The sequence below is a fragment of the Capra hircus genome, chromosome 25 (genome assembly GCF_001704415.2).
Source record: "Capra hircus breed San Clemente chromosome 25, ASM170441v1, whole genome shotgun sequence".
Lineage (NCBI taxonomy): Eukaryota > Metazoa > Chordata > Mammalia > Artiodactyla > Bovidae > Capra > Capra hircus.
The window spans coordinates 22727226-22740101 of NC_030832.1; the positions used below are offsets into that span (position 1 = coordinate 22727226).

The 12876-nt window shown below is 51.0% G+C and overlaps 1 protein-coding gene across 1 annotated transcript; it reads left to right on the top strand.

Annotated features, from left to right (window-relative positions):
* Positions 983-11073, top strand: AQP8 (aquaporin 8). The gene is made up of 6 exons (XM_018041074.1): positions 983-1091; positions 1234-1487; positions 4376-4502; positions 6401-6615; positions 8825-8959; positions 10165-11073. Exons 1-6 carry the CDS (start codon positions 1080-1082, stop codon positions 10211-10213), a joined length of 792 nt encoding a protein of 263 aa, XP_017896563.1. The 5' UTR covers positions 983-1079; the 3' UTR covers positions 10214-11073.

A 12876-nucleotide genomic window follows, 5' to 3' on the forward strand; every position in this document is an offset into this window, starting at 1 on the left:
GCATGTAGAAAGTTCTCAGTAAATATCAATTCCCATAAATACATATTCGAAAGCAGCTGGCACTGGTATTGCACTTATCCTGTGTCTATCATAAACATCTGTGTGTCAACACTTTATGATCTTAACTCATTTATTTTTTTTAATTAAAAATGTTTTTTTGGCTATGCTGGGTCTTTATAGCAGCGCATAAGCTCAGTAGGAGGGGCCCGCAGGCTTAGTTGCCCTGCGGCATGCAAGATCTTAGTTCCTCGACCAGGAATTGAATCCACTTCTGCTGCGATGGAAGGTGGATTCTTAACCACTGGACCACCAGGGAGGTCCCCTGATCTTCACTCATTTAAACCACACAACTCTATCTCATTGGCCCCACCACTATCATCCTGTTACACAGGGGAGGAAACTAAGGTACACAGAGGGTGAGCAAATGCCCAGGGTTACTCAGCAGTTCATGGAGGAGCTGGGGTTGAACTCCAGGCAGCCTGTTTCCAAAGTCCGTGGGCTTTACCACTGCCTCTGCAATCTCCCAGGACGGTCATCCATCTACACCCTCAGCCTTGCATCAGCCTGTCAGTGTGAGCGGAGGTGTCAGGGCCTCAGATACGAGATGTCCTTGGAAATTGGTGGAAAAAATCACTGAAGTTGAGTTTAGCCTTACTTCCCATGTGTGGTCCCGATTTGGTGGGAGCCTCCCGTGTTCACTCACGCATGTAGGTCCCCTCTGGACCCCTCCATCTCCTGCTGGGAAAGACCTAGAGTCCTCTCCAGGTGAAGCAGTGAAGACAACGCCTTTTCCCTTTGTTGGTAGAAAGCTCAGCAATCCTTGACCACCCCCCTGCCCTGCCCAGCTGAGATTTTTTTTTAAAAAAGGCTTACTCTCCATGACATCAGGGCCACCTCCCACTGGTCTTTATTGCTTTCTCGGCACCCTCGGGAGCGTCTGGAGCCCTTTAAAAGGGGCAGAGCCTGTTAGTGGGCTGGCAGCCCGGGTCCTGGAGATAAGAGTGTCCTGTCCGGGACAGCAGGTGTGGGTTTCCCAGCCAGGGCAGGACAGAGTCCCGCCGAGAGTTACCTCCGCCCCAATGTTTACAGAGGTGCGTCCACTCCTGGCCTCTTCCTCTGCAGCCTGGCCCTCCAGGCGGGTGGCTGAGGATTCACTAAAGGTGGAGCTGCTGGGGGCTTCCTTCTGGGCTCTTCTCTCATCTGGCTCCCTCTCTCTCTTGCCCATCTCCGCAGGCAGCTGCACCCATGTGTGACCTGGAGTCGGGCAGCGTCAAGGTGAAGGAGCCCAGCAACAGGGGCCGGTGGCATGGGTGCTGGTACGAGCGGTTGGTGCAGCCCTGCCTGGTGGAACTGCTGGGCTCTGCTCTGTTCATCTTCATCGGCTGCCTGTCGGTCATTGAGAACGGGCCGGACACCGGGCGGCTGCAGCCGGCGCTGGCCCACGGGCTGGCCCTGGGGCTGGTCATTGCTACGCTGGGGAATATCAGGTGGGAACAGCTCTGGGCACTCAGCCTGGTGCCAGCTGGGGGGAGCCGGGGGCGTGGAGTGGCGTGGTGGGCAGGCACCCCGGGGCACACACCCAGGATCCTGAGAACAGTGTGGATAAGAATGTGGGCTGAGGGGTCAGACTGCCTGGGTTAGAATCCTGGCTCTTCAGTCCAAGAGCTCTGCGACTTTGGTTAAGTCACTCTCCAAACCCAACTGCTCACCTGCCTATGAAATGGGAACAGTATTTTCTAAATCTTATTTCTCAAGCCAGTGCAGGTATAGTGCTCATGCTTACCATGAACTATTCCAAGCACTTTAGGTATAGCAATTCATGTAATCCTTACACCCCTGTGCAATTGGTACTATTATTAATCCCATTTTTTCACTGTGAAGGGGATAGGTCAGGTAACTCGTCCAAGGACCCAGGGCAGAGCCAGGAGGCAAACCCAAGCTGTCTGTTGCCTAACCCAGCACCTCCTGGTGGAGGTGAGAGAATGAAATATTGTGAAGTGCTTAGTCCATAGAAAGCACCCAATCACTGTTGCTTGCTGTGTTACTGTTACCTTTGTTATTGTTGTTTAGTGGCTAAGTTGTGCCCAACTCTTTGCAACCCCATGGACTGTTGCCTGCCAGGTTCCTCTATCCCCAGGATTTCCCAGGCAAGAATACTGGAGTGGGTTTCCATTTCCTTCTCCAGAGGATCTTCCTAATCCAGGGATCAAACCCATGTCTCCTGCATTGGCAGGTGGATTATCTACCACTGAGCTACCTGGAAAGCCCACTGTTACCATTAGGACAGGGTTTTGCTCCAACCTAGGGGAAGGCAATGCTTCACAGAAGAACCCACCAGGGGGGTAGGGAGGGCCAAGGGGCTCCCCTTGCATAGCCCTTCCCTGAATGGAGGCTCCACCGGGAGGTCGTGGACTCCCAGGAGAAACAGCCCAATGGATGGGGTGTCTGGCAGGGAGATCTAGAATCTGGTTCATTTGTATTTAATCTCTCACAGAAAAATGATCTGAGTAAGGAAATTAAAATACTGTTTCTCAGAAAAACAGAATGGAAAGAGAACTGTTACATTTCTCTTCATTGCTTAGCTGGGTGACCAGGGCAAGTAACTGAACCTATGTTAGGTGGAATAAAAGGGAGATGATAAAAATAGCTAATATTTGTTGAATACCAGCTATCTGCCACTACTCTATAGGAACATGTATTAATTATTTTTGCAACAGAGTTTATGAGATAGGGATCACTAAGGCACAGAGAGGTTTTATCACTTGCCCATGGTCACACAGCTCTTCCATGGCTAAGCTGGGGTTTGAACCCAGGCCAGCTGGCCAGGGAGGACATTGCTTTGCGCCGCAGGAGACTGCCTGTCTGAAATGCCATCCTTTCATCCAACCATCTGTTTTTTGTCAACAAGTATTTACTGGGTACCTGCCACGAACCAGGCACCGACTTTGAGGTTGTTGGAGCACCCAGCACAGCACTTAGCGCTGAGTAGGTGTTCAATAAGCCTTTAGTGAGTAAACAATGGATGATCGTTTTATTGTTAATGAGTGTGAAGTGAGTTTCTTGAACATGTGTGGTGTTCCAGCCCTCTCCTGGTTGAGCCATGCTCTGAATGAGTTTTTCACGCCTTTTGGACTGGGTGATTTGGTGGAGGGGCTGATGGCAGACAGGCTTCTAACACTGCAGTCTCTGGCGGGAGGCTGCCCCTAACCCCCACCTCTCTGCTTTGGCAGAGCCCAGGCTAAGCTTGGTCATAGACCCGAATTGAGGCCCCTCTCCATCGACTGAGTCTGAGATCAGCTAGTGCTTCCTGACCCTGCAGGAAGCTCCCCAAGGGCGTGTGCACAGAGCTTGGCCAAACAACTTGGGGCAGCTGGTCCTGAAATGTCGGCATGTTGGGCCAAGTCTTGTGTCCAGAGCCAGGGTCCTCTGTCCAGTCTCAGCTCAGTGCCCTGTGCCCACTGAGTGGGCAGACCCATTAGTGGGCTCTGAACAGCTGGGGAGACATGGGGGGTCTTGGGGTCACTGTCCCTCTTATTGGGAGTGTCCATCCCATGCTCCTGAGGGCTTGTTGAGTCAGCCTTTCAGGACAGCTCTTCTATCTGTGTGGGGCTGGACAGGATGCCAGTGGGTGTAGCAGGGTATTCAGGGGCCTCCCGGCCCTGGGACTCAGATGGGTTGAGCAGCTTGCTCAAGAGAAAGGCTCTTTACCCAGGACCAACGGAACTGCCCCACGGAGCCAACTTGAACCAGCCCTTTGACCTAGGTTCGATTTTGTTTAACCTCCCTGCACATTCCAAACCCCAGATCCCAACCCCCAATATAATCATGAACGTCTAACCTCACTCCCATTTACCAATGCCATTTCCAGGAACCTTTAACCTCAAGTTTTACACACAACGCTAGTCACACTTTCAGACCCAAACTAGGATTTTTATTGGTTGAGCAGTTCAGCCAGTCAGGGGCTATTGTTCAGGGCCTGGTTACTTTTACGGGGAGGCCGGGATACCTCTCCTGGCCTATGCATTTGAAGCCTGGGGTCTCGCTGTGCTCTGTGGCCACAGCTCTGAAGGGCTGGACACAGCTCTGCAGGGGTCGAGAAGGAGTTGAGAGATGCTTTTCCACCACGTTCTTCCTCTGGGCCATCCTGGGTCTGGGGGTAGGACAGGAATGGGGCTGCCTTCCCTTTCTACCCTCCCCCCTCATTACCTTCCCTCCACCACCCTGCACCTCAGGGAAAGTGGGGATGATCTGGCGCCTGTTTTCTGCTTGGGCTGCTCTTGACTGATGTTGGCCCTGCAGGGCCACCCAGGGTGCTGTGGGGACCCAGACTCTAAGCCTTGGCCTCATGACTCCTTCTGCTTTTTTTGGGCGACAGCGGTGGACACTTCAACCCTGCGGTGTCCCTGGCAGCCATGCTGGTCGGAGGCCTCAAGCTGACGATGCTGTTTCCCTACTGGATCTCCCAGCTGTGCGGGGGGCTGATCGGGGCCGCTTTGGCTAAGGTTGGTGATCCCCCAGGATGCTGGGCTGGGGGCTTTGGCTCTGCCAGGGCTGCTGGGGTGTGGAGGGGTAGGGAGTGGGGACTGTCTGATTATTTTCCTGTTGCCTCCAATGGGACTGAAAGTAAACTTGTTAGTTGCTTAGTTGTGTCTGACTCTCATGACCCCATGGACTGTAGCCCACCAGGCTCTTCTGTCCATGGAATTTTCCAGGCCAGAATACTAGAGTGGGTTGCCATTTCCTTCTCCGGGGGATCTTCCTGACCCAGGGATCAAACCTGGGTCTCCTGCATTGACAGGCAGATTCTTTACCATCTGAGCCACCGGGGAAGCCCACAGAATTTCTACCCGGAAGGGAACACTGTTTCTAAACCCACCCTGTTCTGTCCATGTCTGGATACAGCCCTCCCTGGACAGACCAGGAATCAGAATTCAGAACTGGAAGTTTCTCTTCCTGAGTCCATTTGTGGCTTTAGATGATGCTGATTTTTAAAATTCATCCACTTGTTCATTTCTTCTACAAACATCTCACTAAGCACCAGCTGAGGATTAGGGGTGCATATGGTTCTTCTCCTTGAGAAACTCCTGAACTAACTTCTCTGTGTGTTCTCTAGTTTGCCTGCCTTTAAACTGAGTTACTCTACCTTTGATGGGAATTAACACTTTATTTACTGGAAATCTCCCATTCCAACAGAAAGGCTAGCTCTTCCTCTCAGCCACAAAATTTCTATGGTTATACACTGAACTCCATGCATGGACTTCTTTCTCTCTCTTTGCGCACCTGACTTTCTTTTTTCCTTCTTCTCTTTCCTGCTCTTCTTATGTTTTAACTAGGAGTCCTTCAACATGAAGGCTTTGCTTGGCTTGTGGTGGGGTGGGGGAATTTGGGGTGGGTAGGAGTGAAGGGGGTGCCTATTAGCCTGGCTAGGGTTTGGACTGTGGCTCTAAGCGCTGCCCACTGCAGACTTGGGTCTTGGTCCTCATTTTGCTATCTTCCCGGCCCTGGCAACCTCACGCCCCATTTGACACCCTGCTGCCCTGTCTGTTTAGAGTGGGGACTGCTCCGATTCCCCACGGAAAGCAATGCCTGGACTCTCCCTCAGGCCGAGCCACTTGCAGACTCATCCGACATGATGGAGACCAGTGCAGGGCAGCAGTGAGCTCGCTGAGTGTTCCTCTCTGCCCCAGCACCCCCCCCCACCCCCCCACCCAGCACCTGATAGAATCCTCTCATTTAATCTCCAACTTGACCAGAAGCCAGCAGCCGTCCTTAGAGAGCACCCACCACCTGGGCCAGGAACTGTTATGATCAGCACCCCCACTTTGCAGAGGGGGACACCGAGGGGCAGAGAAGGCAGTGACTTGCCCAAGTTCAGATGAGCTGAGGTGCAGCAGGGCCCAGATTTGAGTTCTGGGTCCAGAAGCTTGTTTGCCCTCCCAGGGGTCGTGATGACCCAGAGGCCGACTTCCTGGGAAGCCAGTGAGCTTAAGTTCCATGGCCCTTCTCATCCCTTCAAAGAGGTCTTTTAGGGGGCTGGCAATGTGTTCTCCTGAGTGTACGTATGTGTTTGCAAAATTTGTAAAAATAAGGTATTTCCGTATTCTTTTCAAAAAAAGGTCATCTAAGTTTCATATGCTTCTGGTTCACAACACCTGGGGCCACCACTAGGTTATCCCCCTTTTACAAATGAGCAAAATGAGGCTCAGGGAAGTCCAGTAGCTCAGGTGAAGCCACACGGTAGGAACTGGTGGAGCTGGGATGTGGTTCCAGATATGTCTGGCTGCACATTGAACAGGACCCTTCCCTGGCTTTAAAGCGTGTGAACCCCCTACCCCTGGACCAACCCAGTTCCCAGCTGTCTCTCCACCCCCACTGTGGGGCTAACCACTGCTCTCCACAGGTGGTGAGTCCAGAGGAGAGGTTCTGGAATGCGACCGGGGCGGCCTTTGTGACAGTCCAGGAGTCGGAGCAGGTGGCTGGGGCAGTGGTAGCGGAGATCATCCTGACGACACTGCTGGCCCTGACCGTGTGCATGGGCGCCATCAACCAGAAGACGCTAGGTCCTCTGGCCCCATTCTGCATCGGCTTCTCTGTCACCGTGGACATCCTGGCAGGGTGAGTGCTGCTTGGCAGTGGGACTTCAGTGCTCAGCCCTGGGCCAAGGCTCAGTCCTGGAGGAGCGCAGGCCTGCAGAGCCTCCCTGAAGGTCACAGGCTCGGTAGCGAATAGAAGCCATGCAGACAGTTTAACCCGGGAAGTGGGCCATAGGAGGCAGACAGGGAGTGGTGGGGATTACGGAGTCTTAGGAGGCCCCCACCATGCACCTCTGATAAGTTATCAATGTGTGGGAATATGGGCTTGGGGTGACCTTTTTAATTTCATTCCAGAGAAGTCAGAAGACTGGATTTTTATGTGCATTTCCTAATTTTGTAGTATCAAGAAATCATTTCTGTAGACTGTGTTTATCTGGCCAGCAGGCAGCCAGATTTTAGCTTCAGACTTACAAAGAGCTTTTACACCCATTGTCTTGTTTATCAAGAGCCTTTCAGTAGGCTTGAGAAGGCATTAAGGAGACAAAGGGTTATTTCTCCCCATTTATACATGAGGTCTGGAGTAAGCAATGGCACCCCACTCCAAACTCTTGCCTGGGAAATCCCCCAGGTAGAGGAGCATGGTAGGCTGCAGTCCATGGGGTCTCGAAGAGTTGGACATGACTGAGCGACTTCACTTTCACGCACTGGAGAAGGAAATGGCAACCCACTCCAGTGTTCTTGCCTGGAGAATCCCAGGGACGGGGAAGCCTGGTGGGCTGTCGTCTCTGGGGTCGCACAGAATTGGACACGACTGAAGCGACTTAGCAGCAGCAGCATACCTGAGGAAACAGGCTCAGAGAGGACACAGGTGACTTATTTAAAGTCACTGTTGTTTAGTTGCTCAGTAATGTTGGACTCTTTGCCACCTCAGGGACTATAGCCTGTCAGGCTCCTCTGTCCATGGAATTCTCCAGGCAATAATACTGGAGTGGGTTGACATTTCCTTCTCCAGGGGATCTTCCCAACCCAGGGATCTAACCGGCGTCTCCTGTGTGGGCAGGTGGATTCTTTACCACTGAACCACCAGGGAAGCCCCTCATTAAAGTCATTGTGTGTGTTAGCCATGAAGTTGTGTCTGACTCTTTGCGATCCTATGGACTGTAGTCCACCAGGCTCCTCTGTCCATGGAATTCTCTAGGCCAGAATACTGGAATGGGTTGCCATTCCTTTTTCCAGGGGATCTTCCCAACCCAGGGATGGAACCCAGGTCTCCTGGATTGCAGGCAGATTCTTTACCATCTGAGCCACCAGGAAGCATCAAAGGTCACTGGGCAGTGGCAAATTAAGTGAAAGATCTGGGACAAGAGCCCCTGCTAAATGGGGGATGAGGGAACTCCTTCCTGAAGGCCAGCTCCTAACCAGGTGTAGCCTTTCCTAGGTCTGCCCTCTGATCTTGTCATCTTCTGGGAGGTGGCGCCTGAGGAAAATAGGTGTGTAGAGCGGTAGCAGGGCTTTGCTGCCCCCTAGTGGCTCTTGGTTCACTTACAAACTGATTGACTCATTCATCTGGCTTTGACCACTGGCCACAGGTGGCGTCCTTGGGGGGTGAGGCCTGAGTGAGGACCCCAGCTTGAGTCAATGGGGCTAGGGTACAGACACCCGGACTAGAGAGGTGCTCCTGGGGAACAACCCCCCTGTGGGAGATGCTGGGCCCCAAGCTTGCAGCACAATGAAGACCTCAACCAGGTCAGCTGGGTTAGAGTTAACACTTGCAATGAATTATATGAGAAACACGGGCTCTGTATGTGTGGTCTCATTCATCCCTGATAACAACCTATGAGGTATGTACGTTCACCTCAACTGAAACACAGAGAGGTGAAACAAATGTCACCCCTAGAAATCTCTAGAGTTCTAAATCTAGATTCACTTGACCCCGAAGTTCATACAGTTAAGAGCTGCCTGACTTTGTCAACTCTGGAGAAGGCGTAGGTCCATTTTCCTTCCTGCCGTCACTGAGCCGGCACTGCTTGCTGGCCATTCTTCCAGAAGGGTGTCGGGGTAGTGGCAGACCTTAGGGAGGACCCCAGGGAGGAGTCAAGCCTTTCACTTCCTCGTGTTAGAAGTCTCTTTACCTGTGTCTTCTTGGGGAACTTCCGGATGCCCATGCTATCATGGTGTAGAGAGGGTTTCTGGGTAGTGTGTGATCTAGACCCACACAGGGGAAATGAACCAGGGTGGGTCGGGGCTCCTTGGCTGGCATTCTGCTGACAAGTGTGGTTGGGTGTTGGCAGGGGTGCTGTGTCTGGAGCGTGCATGAATCCTGCCCGGGCCTTTGGACCTGCCATGGTGGCCAACCACTGGGACTACCACTGGATCTACTGGCTGGGGCCCCTCCTGGCCAGCCTGCTTGTAGGAGTGCTCATCAGGTAGGAATGTGACACGGGGTCATGGCCCATCTAGGGCATGGGGATAGTTCCCAGGGCATCAAGGGGTAGGAGGCTAGGGTCTCGCTTGGGTTGAGAGCAGAGAAGAGGCAAAGTTTATGACTCTGGGACCTTTGGCTTCAAGTGATGGAAATCCATTTGAACATAGCTTTTGTCATAAAAGGAAGCTCATTGGCTGGCATAACTGAAAAGTTTACAGGTAGCCCTGACTTTGGTGGGAGCTCACACAATGTCTGTAGGGTTGGGTCCTTCTCACAGGCTCTACTGTCCTCTGGGTAGGCTTTATGCTAAGGCAAAGCCTCTCCAATGGAGACAAAGATGCCCACCAGGCATTCCAGGCTTCCATCCTAGCAGCTCCATAACTAAGACCAGAGGAACAACAGCTCTTACGAAAGTCTTGGATCTGCTGTTCTCTGGGTTGAACTGGCCCAGTGTGAGCCATGTCTACCTCTGAATTGGTCTCTGTAGCCCTGGGGCCAGCTCTCTTATTGACTATGTCTGAGCATGAGCCTAATCCTGGAGTTAGGGTGAGGTCAGCCCCTCCTGAACACTGTATTGACTGAGAGTAGGGGAGGAATAGCTCCCCACAGGGGTGTCATACAACTCAGGGAACCCTATCCACATAGAAAATCATGTCAATGGTGCCCCCAAGAGCATGCATGTCAGGAGATGCCATTCATATAAGACACATTGTAAGCGGTGCTCCCTGACTGTGTGCAATGGATAAAGTTGATGTTATTATCAGGAGGATAATATCTGCTTGACTGCTTCTCCTCCAGCTGTCATCTGTGAGCCTCAAGGATCTGTAGGGTCCTGCCCTTTCTGTTTCAAGTTGTGCAGGGATGTGAGTTGGTACAGAGCCCGCTGTCTGGGCAGGGACAGGCCCTGGGCTGGACTGATCTAGACTGCTTGCATTGCTGCCCATCTGCAGTCCTGGCTTGGCCTATGGCTTAGTGAAAAGCATCAGGAATCATTCTCTGATGTTTTCAAAATGGTACAGATGAGGATCTTCAGGAAAAGGGGTTGGAAACGCAACAGGAGAGAATTTCTCCCTCTGCCCCAGGAGATCTGGGTATTGAGGCTGGAAAGGCCCAGGAAGGCATCTCTTCTGGACCTGGAGACATGTGATGAAGGACTAAGTCTCTTCCAGAGACTTGGAGACCTCACTGAGCCACCTTTTTTTGTAGGTTCTTCATTGGAGATGCGAAAATTCGTCTAATCCTAAAGGGACGGTGAGGCTGAGATGGTGGAATTCCTGCTGCCCTAGGAACCCTCGGTGGACCCATCCTGGACCACAGACCAGACACCTCTGAATTTCCTGCCGGGGCAGAGCCTCCAAGAAGTGACTGACATGCTTCCCCTGACTTGGGCCTGGCTTCTCAGAGGTGCTAGGTCCTTCGCATTCCTTTGTGCTCATCAGACACTTCAGCCTAGGGAATGTGTCGCCAGCGCCACCTAGAGGGAGGTAGGAACAGCACAACAGAAGCGCTTCTGCCAGGGAAGGTCCCAGGAGCAGAAGAGGTGACTGTCAGTGTGCCTCTGGTCATTCCCCTCATCCCCTTTCTCCTCTTGTTCCCTGATTTCTCTGTTACAAAAGGGCCTTCTGTGGTCTGTTTCCCTGCTGCCTGAGCTGTCAGTCCAGATTTTCAATAAATAGTCCAATATTTCCTTCTGTGTGCCCACTGGCTGGCCTTTCCTTTCAGAAATGGACACTGCTAGGGAGGAAGCAAAAGTCCAGGCTGGGCCAGACCCACGGGAACTCAGTCTGGAGCTAAGTCCATTCTAGAGTCCTGTTTGGACTCAAAATTTGTTCCAGATCACAGACCTCAAGACCCTGCGGAAAAGCCCGTTGCAGACTCGAGGGTCTGGTTTAGTTCCCAGGGCTGTCCAGGACATGAATCTACCCACTCATGGCACTTTAGCTGAGGATGAGGGTGGATATGGGGGAGGCTCAGAGCTGCAAGGATTTCCCAAGGAAATATGTAGTGTGTCATAGCACAAGTCTAGGGAGACAGAGGTATTTGATGAAAGATGAGTATAAAGAAGAACTAAAGATAAAAAAGAATAAAACGACACATTCCAAACTTCATACCTTACAAGTAGAGTGTGTGTCTTCTCTATGAGGATCTATACAAAATAGAGAGCTAATGGGAACTTGCTGTATGACTCAGGGAACTCAAACCAGGGCTGGGTCTGTAAAAACCTGGCAGGGGGAGGCCTCTGTAACAACCTAGAGGGGTGGGATGGGAAGAGAGGTGAGAAGGAGTTTCAAGAGGGAGGGGACATATGTATACTTATGGCGGATTCATGTTGATGTATGGCAGAGACCAACACAATATTATAAAGCAATTATTATCCTTTGATTAAAAATAAATAATTTTTTTAAAAGAAAGAGAACAAAAGATAAAAAAAAAAAAAAGAATCTGCGTGCCAAAGCATGGAACAGGGGTTCGATCTCTGGTCTAGGAAGATCCCACATCCTGCAGAGCAACTAAGCCTGTGCACAACTACAGAGCCCGCTCGCACAGAGCCCGTTCTCCACAACAAGAGACACGACCCCAATGAGAAGCCCCCGCTCACTGCAACTAGAGAAAGGCTGCACACAGCAACGAAGGCCCAGCACAGCCAAAAAATTAAAAAAAACATGTGAAAGTGATTATAAAAATAGCTAGTGGGACTTCTCTGGCGATCCACTAGTTAGGACTTCACTTTCCAATGCAGGAGGGTGTGGGTTCGACCCCTGGCTGGGGAAGGAACCAAGATCCCACAGGTCTCCTGGCCAAAAAACCAAAACACAAAACAGAAGAAATATTGTAACAAATTCAATAAAGACTTGAAAAGTCATTCACATTAAAATAAAAAAAAAGCTGCTAACGCTTATCAAGCACTTCCTGCATGCCAGGATCTGCTTTGTGTTCTAAACATGCAGTAATTTATTGCATTTTCACAACAACTGTACAGGTACATATTATTGTTATTATTATATTATTATTTTTCATGTTGCATATGAGGAAAGTGAGGCCCAGAGAAGTCAAATGACTTACTCAAGGTCACTCAGGAAGTGGCAGAGCTGAGGTTCAAACCCCAGTGGTCTGGCTCCAGAGGCTGGGCTCTTACACTGTGTAATCTAAAGACATACAGTTACACTTAAACATTAACTCTTGGCGTTAAGAACAAAGGACTGTTTATTGTTATTTAGTCACTAAGTCACATCTGGGACTGTAGCCCGCCAGGCTCCTCTGTTCATGGATTTCCCAGGCAAGAATAGTGGAGTGCTTTGCCATTTCCTTCTGCGGGCCATCTCCCTGACCCAGCGATTGAAGCCACGTCTCCTGCACTGGCAGGCATATTCTTTACCACTGAGTAGGGGAACTGTGCAATAATAGAACAGAAACGTCACATGATGAGGAAGAGCCATTAGGGTTAGTCAGGAAAGGAGGAGTCTTTGCTGGAAGAACGTCCAGTAAGAACTTGTAATGTATCTAGCAGATCAAAGGAGGAGGGTGCGATAGGAAGGGATGGCGAAAGATGTGCTCAAAACATCCAAGTGAAGAGAGGGAAGGCAAAGGACTTGATGAAGGCAAATTCAAGACCCAGCATGACGCTTGATGGACCGACTTCACTTAAGAACTAGGACCCCGGAGTCGGCTGAACCTGGGTTCGAATCCCAGTTTCCCCACACTTCTTAGCCATGTGACCCTGCCTGGGTAATTTATTTAAACTTTCTGAGCCTCAGTTTCCTTAGCAACAGGCATACTGTGAGGGTCAAATGAGTTAACGCATGAGAAGGACTTACCAGGGCACCTTGCATACAGTAAATGTTCAGGAAAAGCTTGCTACAATCACCATTAAAAAAAGGGGGATGGGAGGAAATAGTTTGATAAAACCAGAAGCAACAA